At 41.4% G+C, this 13,300-nt stretch overlaps 1 protein-coding gene across 9 annotated transcripts in view; it reads left to right on the top strand.

Annotated features, from left to right (window-relative positions):
- The window catches only part of ELMO1 (engulfment and cell motility 1), a 555,096-nt gene that overhangs the window by 119,042 nt on the left and 422,754 nt on the right, over nt 1-13,300 (top strand). For all 9 annotated transcript variants that reach the window (XM_082471822.1, XM_082471824.1, XM_082471823.1 and 6 more), the window contains 2 exons: nt 4,442-4,482; nt 5,480-5,552. In XM_082471822.1, the coding sequence (XP_082327948.1) occupies nt 4,442-4,482; nt 5,480-5,552 (114 nt within the window). The remainder of the gene's footprint in view (nt 1-4,441; nt 4,483-5,479; nt 5,553-13,300) is intronic.

The following is a 13,300-nucleotide window of genomic DNA, read 5'->3' as shown; positions in this document are numbered from 1 at the left end:
TATTCCGTGGGTCTACAAAAAGCTACCAAGACATTGCACTTCTCACCCTACTCCCAAGTCATAGAGAACTGGGCAGATAGACAGAAACATCTTATGTAACCTGAACAAGTGTTAACTAAAACATAGAGCCGACCTTTGGCTTAGAATTTAAGTCAGGCAAGGGGCTCACGTCAAATTGAGGACTTTGTATAGGAAGTGAGAAAAGCACTGCTACCAGAAGAGTGTTTTTGGGGTATCTCATTCAGTCCCTGTTTACAGGAGTAGTTCCTGCTTACCTGTGTGGCCTTGCTAATGGATGGAGACAGTTATACCTGCTGAATTATACGCTTCATCACCTGGCTGGCTCAATGCTCTTCCAAGCTGTGAATCACAGAGTGGCCTGTGACGGGAGTAGTGACAACATTCGCGTGTCTGAGCAGCTGCTTAGAGCCACCCCGCGGTGGTTTACCTGGTAGGAAGTGGGATGTGTGCTGATTAATCCAGGCTGTCCTTCGAAATGGTTTACTTTTACAGTCAAGCCTTTTTTGTTTGTTTGTTTTTGAAGGGAAAGTTAGTGAATGTGTAGATTTTCCATTTAACAGAAATGTACTGAGTCTCCTCTGTATACTGTGCAACTAGTACTGAGGGGTGGAGAAGGTTACAAAGATGAATTAAGGTGTCTTGTTCTCAAGGGACAAGAAGATAAGGCAGATATACTAAGTCCTTAGGAGTGATATATTTAATGTGCTAAGCACAGAGGGACTGATCTCTATCTGGGGAGATCAGGGACATCTCCTTAGAGGAGGTGTCATTGTTAGAGTTGGAACAGAAAGGAGGAGGTGGACATTTCAACAAATGGCATTAAGTGAAAGTATGGGGGTGGGATTTTTTTGGATGAATCATCAGCTAATCCAGAAGCATGGGGAACATGTACAACATTAGTAAAGTTTGATTGCTTGAGACCAGATTGTGGAAGGTCTTGGATGACAAGCTAAGGGATTTATACTGTATAGGTGATGGTCATGGGGGATCTATGAAGGATACTGGAGCCAAAGAATGACATGAGTAAAGTTTGTGGGGAAAGCGTGATTTTGCCTAATTATAGTTAATGTGGGGATTGGAGACAAAGAAACTGGAGATGCAAGGACCTATTTGCAAGGATCTGGCGCCAAGATCCTGAGAACTCTTAACCAAAGGTGGTAGTTAAGATGTGGAAAGGATTAAGGGGAGAGAGGTTGTGGAAGAAGGAATGATGGGACTCAGTGTCTTGTAAATATCCGTATATCACAGAATAGAGAAGGCAAAGATAAGTTCCCTAGAAGTGTACATGGAAGAACTGCCAGAAATAGGCAAGGCAAGTGCAGGAACTAATGGAAGATAGGAATCTGAGTTTGATGGGCCAGTGGAGCACTTGATTGGAAATTTATGGCAAGTAATTAGTGCTAGTAATGATGGGCTGGTACTCAGGAAAGGCACTGGGGCTGAGGAAGCAGAATTAAGGGTGATGGAATTGGGGTATGACTTATCTGGTAGGAGTTGGAAGGAGGAGTGTCAGGATTTTAGAAGAGTGGTTAGGAGGAGGTGAGAAGTAATGATGTGAATGTCACAGAGGAAAATGCTACATCACCTGTAACAAATCAGAACTAGAGAGTGAAGAAATAAAGGTCAATGATGCTCTGGGCTGTAGTGGTGTCATAATGAGACACAGAAATCGTGGCTGGGATGGAGGGAGTTTGGGGGCAAGGGCATACTATTATTGGGGTAGATTGATGGGTAGGGAATGGTGAGAGTGATGATTTTTTGTTTGTATATTTAATAAAATGCTTGAAGGAGAGTTAACATGCTATTTCTAACAAACTGTCAGAGATTTGCAAGGGTGTTTGGGATCAGGCTATAGACTTTGGGCAGTTGAAATGAATAAGGAACTGACCAATTAAGTAAAAACAGAAGAGATAGGAACAGAAATTTGGAGTTAGGAAGCTAGAGGTAAAAGAGAAATAATGAAGGATCTCTTGAATTTTATTGAAGGATTATTGATTATAACTGTAGGAGACTGAAGGAAATATAGCAGCTCTGGAAAGAGTGTTTCTAAAAGAAGGTAGTAATGATATTGTCAAATAAGGTGGATGGATTAAGGGAGATGAGAATTGTGAAAAGTCATTGGAATTAGGTTTGGGCGGTGGAGCCAACGTTTCATTGGAACAGATAAAGAATGGAGGGAACAGGTGTAGGAAGTGGGCCGTGGGACCAGCCCTGTCCTTACATAACATTCATTTTAATTGGTGAGGCTGCATTATGAGTGCATTATGTTCAGTTAACTATGATTCCTTTTCCTCTGTGGTTTAAAGTTTTTCTTTAATCTTTCTCTATTAAATCTCTAAGTTTTGTTCTTCCAGAGTCTTTACTCCTTTCATATATCCAACCTCAGAATGTTCTAGATATGATAGCTCTAGAAGCCCATAGACTTCTGTCTTTTCAAATTTGATTCTGAATCTACGAATCAGACCTGAATTCAAATCTGAGGAATTCCTCTAAGTTACCTAGACTAAGAATTCTAATTCTGAAAGCTGTAATTTAAATGCTTTCTCCTACATCAATAGCAATACTTTCCTGGCCTGATCTGTCCTTTCAATGTAATTTAAGTCTGAAATCCAGCCCTGTTATTTACATTTCAGTTTTGAGGGTACAAGAAGTAAGATTAGGAGGGTAGGAGACCAGTAGGTCCTCATGAAATACCAATAGCCTGGAGAGGTCTCTGGCAACTGGAAGTGCAAAATTCTCATCTTATGGGAAAAGTTTTGTTTCTAAAGCTCCTTTGTCCTTTGGTTGTGAGAGCACATTTGCCCCTTGACTCACAGCCAGATCCATAAACAATGGACAAGTTCTTGCAAAGGTCTAGGAGTTGTGTAACCTGTAACCTCACTGTAGAACCCAATCTCCATTTCCAATCTTATTCTAAAGGAGACCAACTCAGAATGTCAGGAATACTTACCATCTTTCCACCCCTCAACAATTCTAGGTCCCTTTTCTGCCCACTGCATTTATAGTTGTAGGTGTAGGCAGACATTCTTTTGAAAACATAGTGGTGGGTTTAGTCATAGACCCTAGAGCTCCAGAGGGAGGGAGAGCATTGGAGGAACACTGAGGACTGTGTTGGAGCTTTCATCAGGGCCTAGAGGCCCTTAGAAAGGACTATGAAGAGTGCTCAGAACTAACGAAGAGGGCAGACCTAGCAGCATCGGGTCCAAGGGCAAGGATGCAAAGAGGAAATCAAGGTCTTCTAGTGATGTGAGAGGGTAAGGAAGTGGAGCCCTAACTCTTTTTTGAATCTTTTGCCCTTTGTTTTAATTCTCATTTAATTTAATTTAATTTAATTCTTATAACAGCCCTGAGGAGTGGATAGGTCCTCTGCCCATTTTACAGGTAAGTTAGTTGATGTTCAGCAAATTAAGGAAATTGTAGGTCTCACTGCAGAGAGGTTGACACAGCTAGGATTTGAACTGAGTCTGCTTGACTCAGAATTCCTTCCCCCATACCACTGTGCCCCTCAGAGGGACAGGAGGAGAACATGTTTAGATGCTTTTCAATGGCTGTATCTGAAAATCCAGGGCCATGTGTTGCATTTCTTTGATTTCTCTTCCCCATTTGTTTCTTGTCTGTGATGTGTTCCTTTGGTTGACACACTACTGCCCATCCCAGGAGATAGCCAGGGTCTGTTTGCATCCAAAGCAGAAAGAGTTTCGACATCTCTGGGCGAGCTGTGTGTGTCTCTTCACTACATTCTTTCAATCTGGAGGCAGGCGGAGCACAGCTGTGGCTGTTAGGCCAAGAGCACAGCTGTAGTCAGCCGCCAGTTGGCACCATGGCACATGGTGTCATGGTCCCATTACTCGAGCGTGTCCTGCTCAAGCCGCTGTGTGATTGGCATTTGCATGGGCCACAGTTGGGGGAAGAATTCTATGTACTTTGTAGGAAGAATGTCACCATGCTTCATAGTCCATTTGCCTCATGTTCTCATAAAAATATCCCACATCCAAGCTTGTTTGCGTAAAATGAAACTCCTGGTTGCCCGATTCATGTGCTACTCTTGAGGAATTCTGGTTATCATTTGACCTTGCGGATTGTCATTGCCTGTGAGATCTTTGACCAAAGCTACGTTTCATCCTGATTTTAATGTGGCTAAGTTAAATATGATATATGGTTTTTTTTCAATTAGCAATGTTAAAGTGTAGAAAAAATGACCACAAGGGTGATAAATCATTAATACAGTTGGTGGTGATGGCTGGTCGATTATTACCTTGAGAAAAACAACAGACTCACTGACACAACCAAGAATAGCAAATGTAAATTCTTCTTACTTAGATATCTCTTTATTAGGCCTCTTCTTCTTCTTTCTTTTTTTAAATTTAAAATGATGAAATGAAACTGACAGAAAGTATTTCCTTTTTTTTCTATTTTTCAGAAAAAACCACTGTCTGCAATAATAAAGGAAGTCTGTGATGGGTAAGTGTTACTCAGGATTTATCCGGGAAGCTACAATCCACAAATTGAAAGGCAAATAAAATATTCTTGAGCAATCATTAAATATTATTCACTAAGTCACTATTTGACCTGCCAAAAGACACCAAGAATTGCTATGTAAGATTTCCATGCCTTTTCAACCAAAAAAATTATCACTGTTTCTCAAAGAATAGAAAGTGTAGAATGGCTGATATGCAGACACTGGAATTGATTTTATTTATTTTGAAAAGTTGTGGTTCATTCATCCTGCTCACCGGGGAGCAGTGTAAGTTCCTGAGGTTAAGTACACACTTCATCTGGTATAAAATGAGAGGGCCACTCAGGTGCCCATAGAAGATAAAATAATTTAAAAGACAGGTCAGTTGTGCTGCCATGTGGAACTCCACAATGATAGTGAACTGTCCTACTTCTCTGGGGTTGCTCTAACAATCCAAAGGAAAAGCACATTCATATGGAAGTTGCATGAGGCTTTTTTATTTTTAAAGCAGAAGTGTGAATAGAGTATTACCTGGAATTTATTTAAGACCTGGGATCCTTAATTGGAATGTTCCAAGCTACAGCAAGCATACTGATTGGGGACTGTAGACTACAGAGACAATTGAAATGTAGCAATTATCAAAAATTTAAATTGCACTCATTTCCTTTGTTTTCCTCTCTCTGCTCCACTCACTCCTTCATAATAGGGAGGAATGGAACTTTATATTTAAATACCCTTCCCTCAAAGCCATGAAGATAAAATGCCTAAAGGTGAGCAATAGGCTTGGAATAACACCTAGATGACCCACATCTGAAATGGTTGGTCTCAGGGTCATGAAATGGGGGCTAATGCCATTTTGTTTTAGGAACTGCACTGTGGATATCTTGGGTACTGGCTCAATTCCAATCATAGGGTGTTTATTTCATCTAACTCTATCAAACTGTAAACAAGAAAATGACCCTTTTTTTGTTTTTCTGATCAGTTTATGCTTGTATTTTTCAGGTGGTCCCTTGCCAACCATGAATACTTTGCACTGCAGCATGCTGATAGTTCAAACTTCTATATCACAGAAAAGGTAGGTCAACCGCGTTATTTAATCTGGGACACTTATATTTAAAGGAAATTAAAACATGACTGATGTTTCCTCTACTCAGGACTAAACATGCTGATCTAAATTTTGCATCTCTACCATCCACAAAAATAGAGTCTGCAAAGCAAACAACTGCTACTTGAGTATTAACAAGGGGATATTTAGCCCATTCAAGAGTTAAGACCAAATATGTTTCTGCGTCCTGTTTTAGCAACAGCATTTGCCTTCTAACTGTGAATTTACTAATTATCTCTCTTTCTTATTGCTTGGTTAAAGCATTTATTTGATACTTAATGACTTAGTCTAGCTTTCTTTTCTCAGAATTTTTTTTTTTCAGAATAACCTCTAAGCCCTGCTTAAAGTAATTGAAAGAATGACAAGAAACCATTTCGAAGGTGGCATTGTGTAGGCACTGAGTGTTCTGTGGTTCTTGGGAACACTGCTTTCTTCTTGGGTGATTTTAACTCTTTAGGAAGCTTGGAGGAGAAGGAGGGAATTGTGAAGACTACAGTGGCTGTGGCAGCAAGTACAATTAATGTCTTAGAGATCCCTGATAAGAGAAAGGAAAAGTAACATTTATTGAGCACCTACTATGTGCCAGGAACTGGGCCAAGCACATTACCTCTGTTTGTTGATTTTGTCCTCAAGACTAACCTGTGATGGAAACCACAGTGGCTTTGGTTAACAGATAAGAAACTGAATCATAGAAGTCAGATGGCTTGGCCAATATCTCAGGGGTAATAAACCACAGAAAAAAGTGCTTTATTCTTCCCAGATGGTCCCTGGAATTTTCATAACTGATCATGTTTTCTTCTGCACACTGATTGCCAGAAAGCTGAGAGTTAACAAGTGGACTAGATTTCCTGGCCTGTGTTGTATTTATTCCTTTTACTTGTTGCTTTGATTCATTCCGCAAACAGTTTTCTGTCTTTACTTCCCCCTTGCTTCATTTTATTCAGATTTTTCATTCCTTTTATATTTATATGATCTGCATGCTATTCTCGGTGAGATAAAGAGGATATAAATAAATAAAAGATAAATGTTAGCAGTTGAATGTATTGTTGTTGATACCCTTAAACAGAAGACTTGTCTCATTTTACCTTGGTTCACCTTTTAAAGGTAACTAAAATATTGTGACTTTCGGGGTATTATTGGAAAAGATTGGATGGCTGTCTACTATTTAGGATATAATATGAAAAAGTTTAAAAATTATTAAGTGATAAAATTATAGGACAACAGAAGTTATAATAGTGTTTTTCAAACATCACCATTCAATGGGTAGTGAAATCAATTTAGTTGGTGTTCATAGCATTAAAAATTGGAATATAATAGAGTAGAATAGGTGCCAGTACATCACCTGTGTTGTTTCTGAAAAACTTATGTCACACACACACCTGTATATAATACTAGTATATTGTGCTAGTTTTTTACCCTAGGCTGTGCCCCAAAAGCCATTGAGTCACAGTTAGCTCTGCCTTTGATTAACTGTATTGGCTTGTGTCCCCTGGTGGCTGTCCTGTCTTCTGTCATCATTCTCAGGAGACCTCAATGTATTGGTGATTACTAAGGATGGAATTCTCAGACTAGAGCACATAAGCACCACAGGGAGAATCATTTAAAAATGTACAGCGGCTTCCCTGGTGGCACAGTGGTTGAGAATCTGCCTGCCAATGCAGGGGACACGGGTTCGAGCCCTGGTCTGGGAAGATCCCACATGCCGCGGAGCAACTAGGCCCGTGAGCCACAACTACTGAGCCTGCGCGTCTGGAGCCTGTGCTCCGCAACAAGAGAGGCCGCGATAGTGAGAGGCCCGCACACCGCGATGAAGAGTGGCCCCCGCTTGCCACAACTAGAGAAAGCCCTCGCACAGAAACGAAGACCCAACACAGCCAAAAAAAAAAAAAAAATGTAGATTTTTCAGATCGCAACCCCAGAGACTCAGAATGAGCAAGCCTTGGATATGGCCTAGGGTTTTGCAGTTTAAGAGCCCTCTGTGGAATTCTGATGCAGGTACCCAGGGACCACTTGGAGGAACACTGCTCTGGGGCCACTTTTCTGAAGAGATGGGACCCGAGTGTCCCAGGCACTGTGCACTATGAACAGAGGTCAAGTGCTAAGTTTCATTTAGAAAGGTGTTTGTGTGCGGCCAATTCTTAGAATAATTTAAAAATTCATATACTATTTATGCTTTTACTCTAATTAACATTAATATCTAACATTAATAACTAATTTTCTGATATTAACATTAATATCAGAAAATTCAAACTACTCAGGACAATGAGAAAATTATTATTTTATTGGGCATCCTAGTTATTTTCTGAGAGATCTTGTTTGGCCTGAGGAAATCCTTAATGTTGAATTTAAAGGGACTGCCACCTAAATCTGTCATCAATCTGTCTGTCTCTCTTCATTGGCCAGTAGTGAGGATTCTTCTTTACTAAAAGTTTAAGGAATGAGAAGGCTCATTTTCCCAATTGCAGCTCTTTGTTTGTAGGTAAAATGTCATCACTCTTCCTCCTACAGCTGTCACTGAGCACAGTGTATGCATGTGACACAGAACGTGACACACAAAGGGCAGGAGATGGACCTTGAATCCTGGGTCCACAGGGGCAAACATGGGCCGCCTTCAGTCTGCGGTTAGGTCCATCTAGTTCTTTGCAAGTATTCTTAAAAATAGAGCCCATTTCCCATTTTTTTTTTTAAGTAATGTATTTAGCATCATCTTTGTTACTTACAGCCCAGTGAGTTGTTAGGTGATATTTGTGTTACCATGGTAACCGGTGACTAATTTTCGAAACTTGTGCATGTTCTTAGTTATGACTTTCCCTTGTATGTGAGGTGGTCTCCCTTCCTCTGACACAGATAAAATATCACCTGTAAATTTTTTTTTTAAAATTTATTTATTTTTGGCTGCATTGGGTCTTTGTTGCTGCATGCAGTCTTTCTCTAGCTGTGGCGAGAGGGGGCCACTCTTCGTTGTGGTGCGCAGGCTTCTCACTGTGGTGGCCTCTCTCGTTTTTGGAGAACGGGCTCTAGGTGCGCAGGCTTCAGCAGTTGGGGCACACGGGCCCAGTTGCCCCATGGCATGTGGGATCTTCCCGGATCAGGGCTTGAACCCGTGTCCCCTGCATTAGCAGGCAGATTCTCAGCCACTGCACCACCAGGGAAGCCCCACCTGTAATTTTAAAGAAGAAAAATTCTCCAGCCCTGGCTGGACATGCTAACATATTCTGTAACTGATAGATGCTTGTGATTCTCTACTAAGATCCTCAGGAAGGCACCTCCCCTGCTTTTCTCACGTTATCCAAGCCCATTTTCTGAAATTGTCTTTATTTGCTTATTGGGCCATTAACTTCTGTTTTTCATCGCAGGGGGAAGAAATGTCACGTTGTTGAGCAGCATTCAGCAGAAGCATAGCATGCAAATGCCTTAGAGAAAGTTAAGATTCAGCTATTTACAAGTTCAAATTCTGCCCCAGAAACTTTCATATTTCAGGGTGATGTCTCAGAGACAGAGAGAGAAAATACAAAATAAAAAGTGAATTGTGTATTTTTCAGCTTTATGGAGGTGTAATTGACAAACAAAATTGTAAGATATTTAAGCATATGTCATGGTCATTTGATATACGTATACATTGTGAAAGGATTCCCATCCTGTTAATTAACATATCCATCATCGCTATTTATTTATTTGGTGAAAACATCTAAATTCTACTCTCTTAGCAAATTTCAATTATACAATACAGTGCTATCAACTAAGTCACCATATTTTACATTAGATCCTGAGACCTAGTCATATTATAACCTGAAATGTTGTACCCTTTTACTTACTTATTTCTGTTTCCCCCAACCCTTCAGCCCCTGGCAATCATTTTTTCTACTCTCTGTTTCAATGAGTTTGACTTTTTTTTAAGATTCCACAGATAAGTGATTCCATGCAGTGTTTGTCTTTCTCCGTCTGACTTGTTTCCGTTAGCATGATGCCCTCAAGGTTCATCCATGTTGTTGCAAATGGCAGGATTTTCTTCCTTCTCATGGCTGAATAGTATTCTATTGTATATATCTACCACATCTTCTTTATCCATTCATACGTTGACATCACTTAGGTTGTTTCCATATCTTGGCAGTTGTGAATAATGCTGCAGTGGATATGGGAATACAGATACCTCTTCGATACCCTGTTTTCATTTCCTTTGGATATATACCCAGAAGTGGGACGGTTGGATCCTTATTGTAGTTCTATTTTTGATTTTTTGAGGAATCTTCATGCTGTTCTCCATAGTGCCTATACCAATTTATATTCCCACCAACAGTGTATGAGGGTTCTCTTTTTTTCACATCCTTACCAGCACTTATCTCTCTCTTTTTTTGTTTTTGATAATAACCATTCTAACAGGTGTGAGGTGATTTCTCATTGTGGTTTTAATTTGCATTTCCCTGATGATTAGTGATGTTGATTAGTCATATACGTGTTGGCTGTTTGTATGTCTTCTTTGGAAAAATGTCTATTCACTTTCTCTGCCCATTTTTTAAATTGGGCTTTTTTCTCTTTTTTTTCTATTGAGTTGTGTGAGTTTGTTATGTATTTTGGATATTGACCCCTTATCAGATATATGATTTGCAGATATTTCTCTCTTTTCCATATATTGCCTTTTCATTTGTCGATGGTTTCCTTTGCTGTGCAGAAGCTTTTTAATTTGATGTAGTCCCATTTGTTTACTTTAAGTATTCCAGTGGAATTTGTCTTCCAAGAAAGAATTTTACAGAGAGAGAGAGAGCTAAGCGTTTTAGTCCATTATCTTCATTCCAGTCCGATGAGGCAGGTTATTATTATCTCCATTTTACAATGAGGAAAGTGAGACAGAGAGAGATTATGCAACAACCCGTTTAGGTCATACAGATGGGCAGTGGTTGAGCTGAGGCTTGGACCCAGGTGGGTCTGCCTCCAAAGCTGTCTATGCCACCTCCTGGAAACCCTCTGTCCCCACTACCTGGGCCCTGGTTTGTTTATGATGCTCCTTTTTTTTTGCTGACACCAGGCCAGTGATCCTGATGGTAATTGCCTCAGGACCATAAATATAGGAAGTTACACCCTGTGAGCATTGGTTACCAGCTTTAGTCTGTGACCTTTTTATTCCTTAAGAGGATGGCTTGGAGGAAGTTGTAACAGATAATCTTCCACTCACTGGGGATTAGCAAAACACATTTTCATTTGCCTTTGGTCTGGATTGTATGATTGTCTAAGGTAGTATTATTGCATTAATACCATATTTTTTAGGCAAACAGGAAAATTGCCTTGTCATCCTTAACCCTAAGCATGTAGACAGGTAGGTCCCCAGAAAGCATGGGGCATGGTAGAGGGCACCTTTAGGAGATCCTGTACTTGTGGACAATTGAAGTTTTCTCACAATTTCAGGATGGTATTTTGGTCCCCCTGTGCTAAGACCTACTTCAGAATGTGTGAAGTACAGTGATATACCATGGCAGTATCTTATTTCTGTAAGTTTTTATTTTGTAAGAATAGAGATATCCATTTCTCATCCAGGCCCTCTCTGCAAAGCTGGCCCCAGGAGCTTTCAGGGAAAGAAGTGGGGTCATTTGAAGGGCACCCCATTTTAATGCCATTCGCACTTCCTAGGTGCTCTGTGTTCTCAGACAGGCCTTGAGCTTCCCCGAATCCCTGGGCAGACAGGGCTTGTGTATCCCTGGGACTTGTTTGTCCGACCCGGGTCAGGAGACTACTCAACCATCGTGTGGAATCCAGTTCACCTGTCACACTTGAAGCACTGGGCTCTACAAAGAGCTCAGTGAGATGAATCCCTTGCATTCTCTGCATCCATGGATCTCAGGGTCTAGTGGGGGAAGAATACCTTGAAGTGGGCACAGGTTTTGAGGAAGAAGAGGAAGGAACCAAGTGATTATAGAAGAGAAGAGGGATCCAAAAGGGTCCTGGAGTGGGCTAACCATGTCTGAACTGAACTTTGAGAAACTAACGGGAAAAGTATTCATTCAAAGACAGAACTCTGTGTGTGAGTTTTAGGCACCTTCACAGGTCAGCTGGGGCATCAGTCGGGGGGATGGTAACAACTGTCCTGAACATTTGTTGGATGCTTGCTATGTGGCAGGCGCTGAGCTAAACGCTTCGCTTCATGTGGGCTCTTTGTTGTACTTGAGTCTTTCACAGGAAGCCTGTGAACCAGGTTTTATTGTTACCTGCTCCATTCTCTGGAGGGCACAACTGAGGCTCAGGGGTGTAAGCAACAGAGCAGGGATGGACACAGGAAGTCTGGCTCCAGAGCCAGTGTCCTGTGCTCTTGGGCCGTGCTGTGGGACAGGCAGGAATCTCGGCAGTTCTCATCATGCTGTGCCACAGATGGAAGGCACACCAGTTCTTGGTGCGGGAGGTAGAAATCCATCTTTCCATCTCTATTTTACCTCCCTGGTTTCCTCTACTGACAGTCCTCATTCTACTACCTCTTGGTCCTCCAAAAAGCATTTGATCCTATTTACACCCATGACCCAATAACCCAATTGCGTCAGCATTGCTGAGCGAAGTAATTTGCCTTAGAAATTCCCCAGAGATACACACATTACCAGCAGAGTTTCTTTTCCATTTGGAACAAGGCTGGTGAGCCCAAGGGAGCTGGTTCCATCCCTGTGTGGGAAGGTTGGCTTTGCACAGAGACAATGGTTGGTGCTTCTCAGCTGGGTTGGTTAACCCAAGGGCGTGAGTCCTTATTGGTCACTAAACAAATTGAGCACAGGGGTGTCATGTGACTGCCTCAAGGACACTGTAATGAAAACAGTTCAACGCACTAGACATCTCTGGTGCACTTGCTTCATCTTTTAAAAGTGGCTAAAATATTGTGGGGTTTGGGGTATTATTGGGAAAGGATTGGGGAATTTTCTTCTATATGAGTATAATGTGAAGAGTGTAAAACTGTTTTTGAATGATAAAATTGCAGGACAATAGAGGTGATAGTAGGGCTTTTCAAACCGTTGGTCATCACTTGTTAGTGGGTGGTAAATCAATTTAGTAGGTTGAAGGAGCATTAAAAAATGGACTATAGCAGGATAGAAAACAGTCAGAGTGTGTTACATGTGTTGTTTTGTGAAATATTTGTTTCATGTGCATTCATATGTAATACATGTTTAGTCTTATTTTTTACCCTGGGGTCAAAAATATTTGAAAGTCACTGAAAATATTTACGAGATGGGGGATTAACTAGGGAGAATAAATGCAAGTGCTGTACGTTAAGTAGTTTAAGGAAGCCTCGTGTTTGGAATGTGTTCTTCCCTGAAGAAGGTAATACACACACCAGCACCGCCAGCACCAGCACCAAAGAGAATACAAAGCAAACTGAGGCATGTCTTTTCCTGGGGAGCTGCCGGTCCGGTCCACTGGCTCCTAGGAGGAGCAGCCTATGGCCTGGTGCCATGTGTCCCTTCTCTATTGCCCCCAACAGCTAAGGGGACCAGAAGTTGACACCTTACCCTAACCGAGCCCCCCTGGCCCCCCGCACCGTGCTTCTCTTCCGGGAATCTGGAATGGAGAGGTGAGTTGGGTGATGATGTGTGCTAGAACGGGAAGGTGAGATGGAGTCAAAGCTGCTGTGGTGTCAGGGCAGATGCATCTTCCTACAAGCTGAGTGTAGGGCTTTGCAGCCCTGGCCATAAGTACCCAGAGTAACACCAGTCTGCAGAAAGGATTGAGATAAGTGGGGATGAAGGCCT

The sequence above is a fragment of the Balaenoptera physalus genome (genome assembly GCF_965194825.1).
Source record: "Balaenoptera physalus genome assembly, chromosome: 8".
Classification (NCBI taxonomy): Eukaryota; Metazoa; Chordata; class Mammalia; order Artiodactyla; family Balaenopteridae; genus Balaenoptera; species Balaenoptera physalus.
The sequence above is the reverse complement of the archived record's forward strand: the minus strand, read 5'-3'. Positions and strand labels throughout refer to the sequence as shown.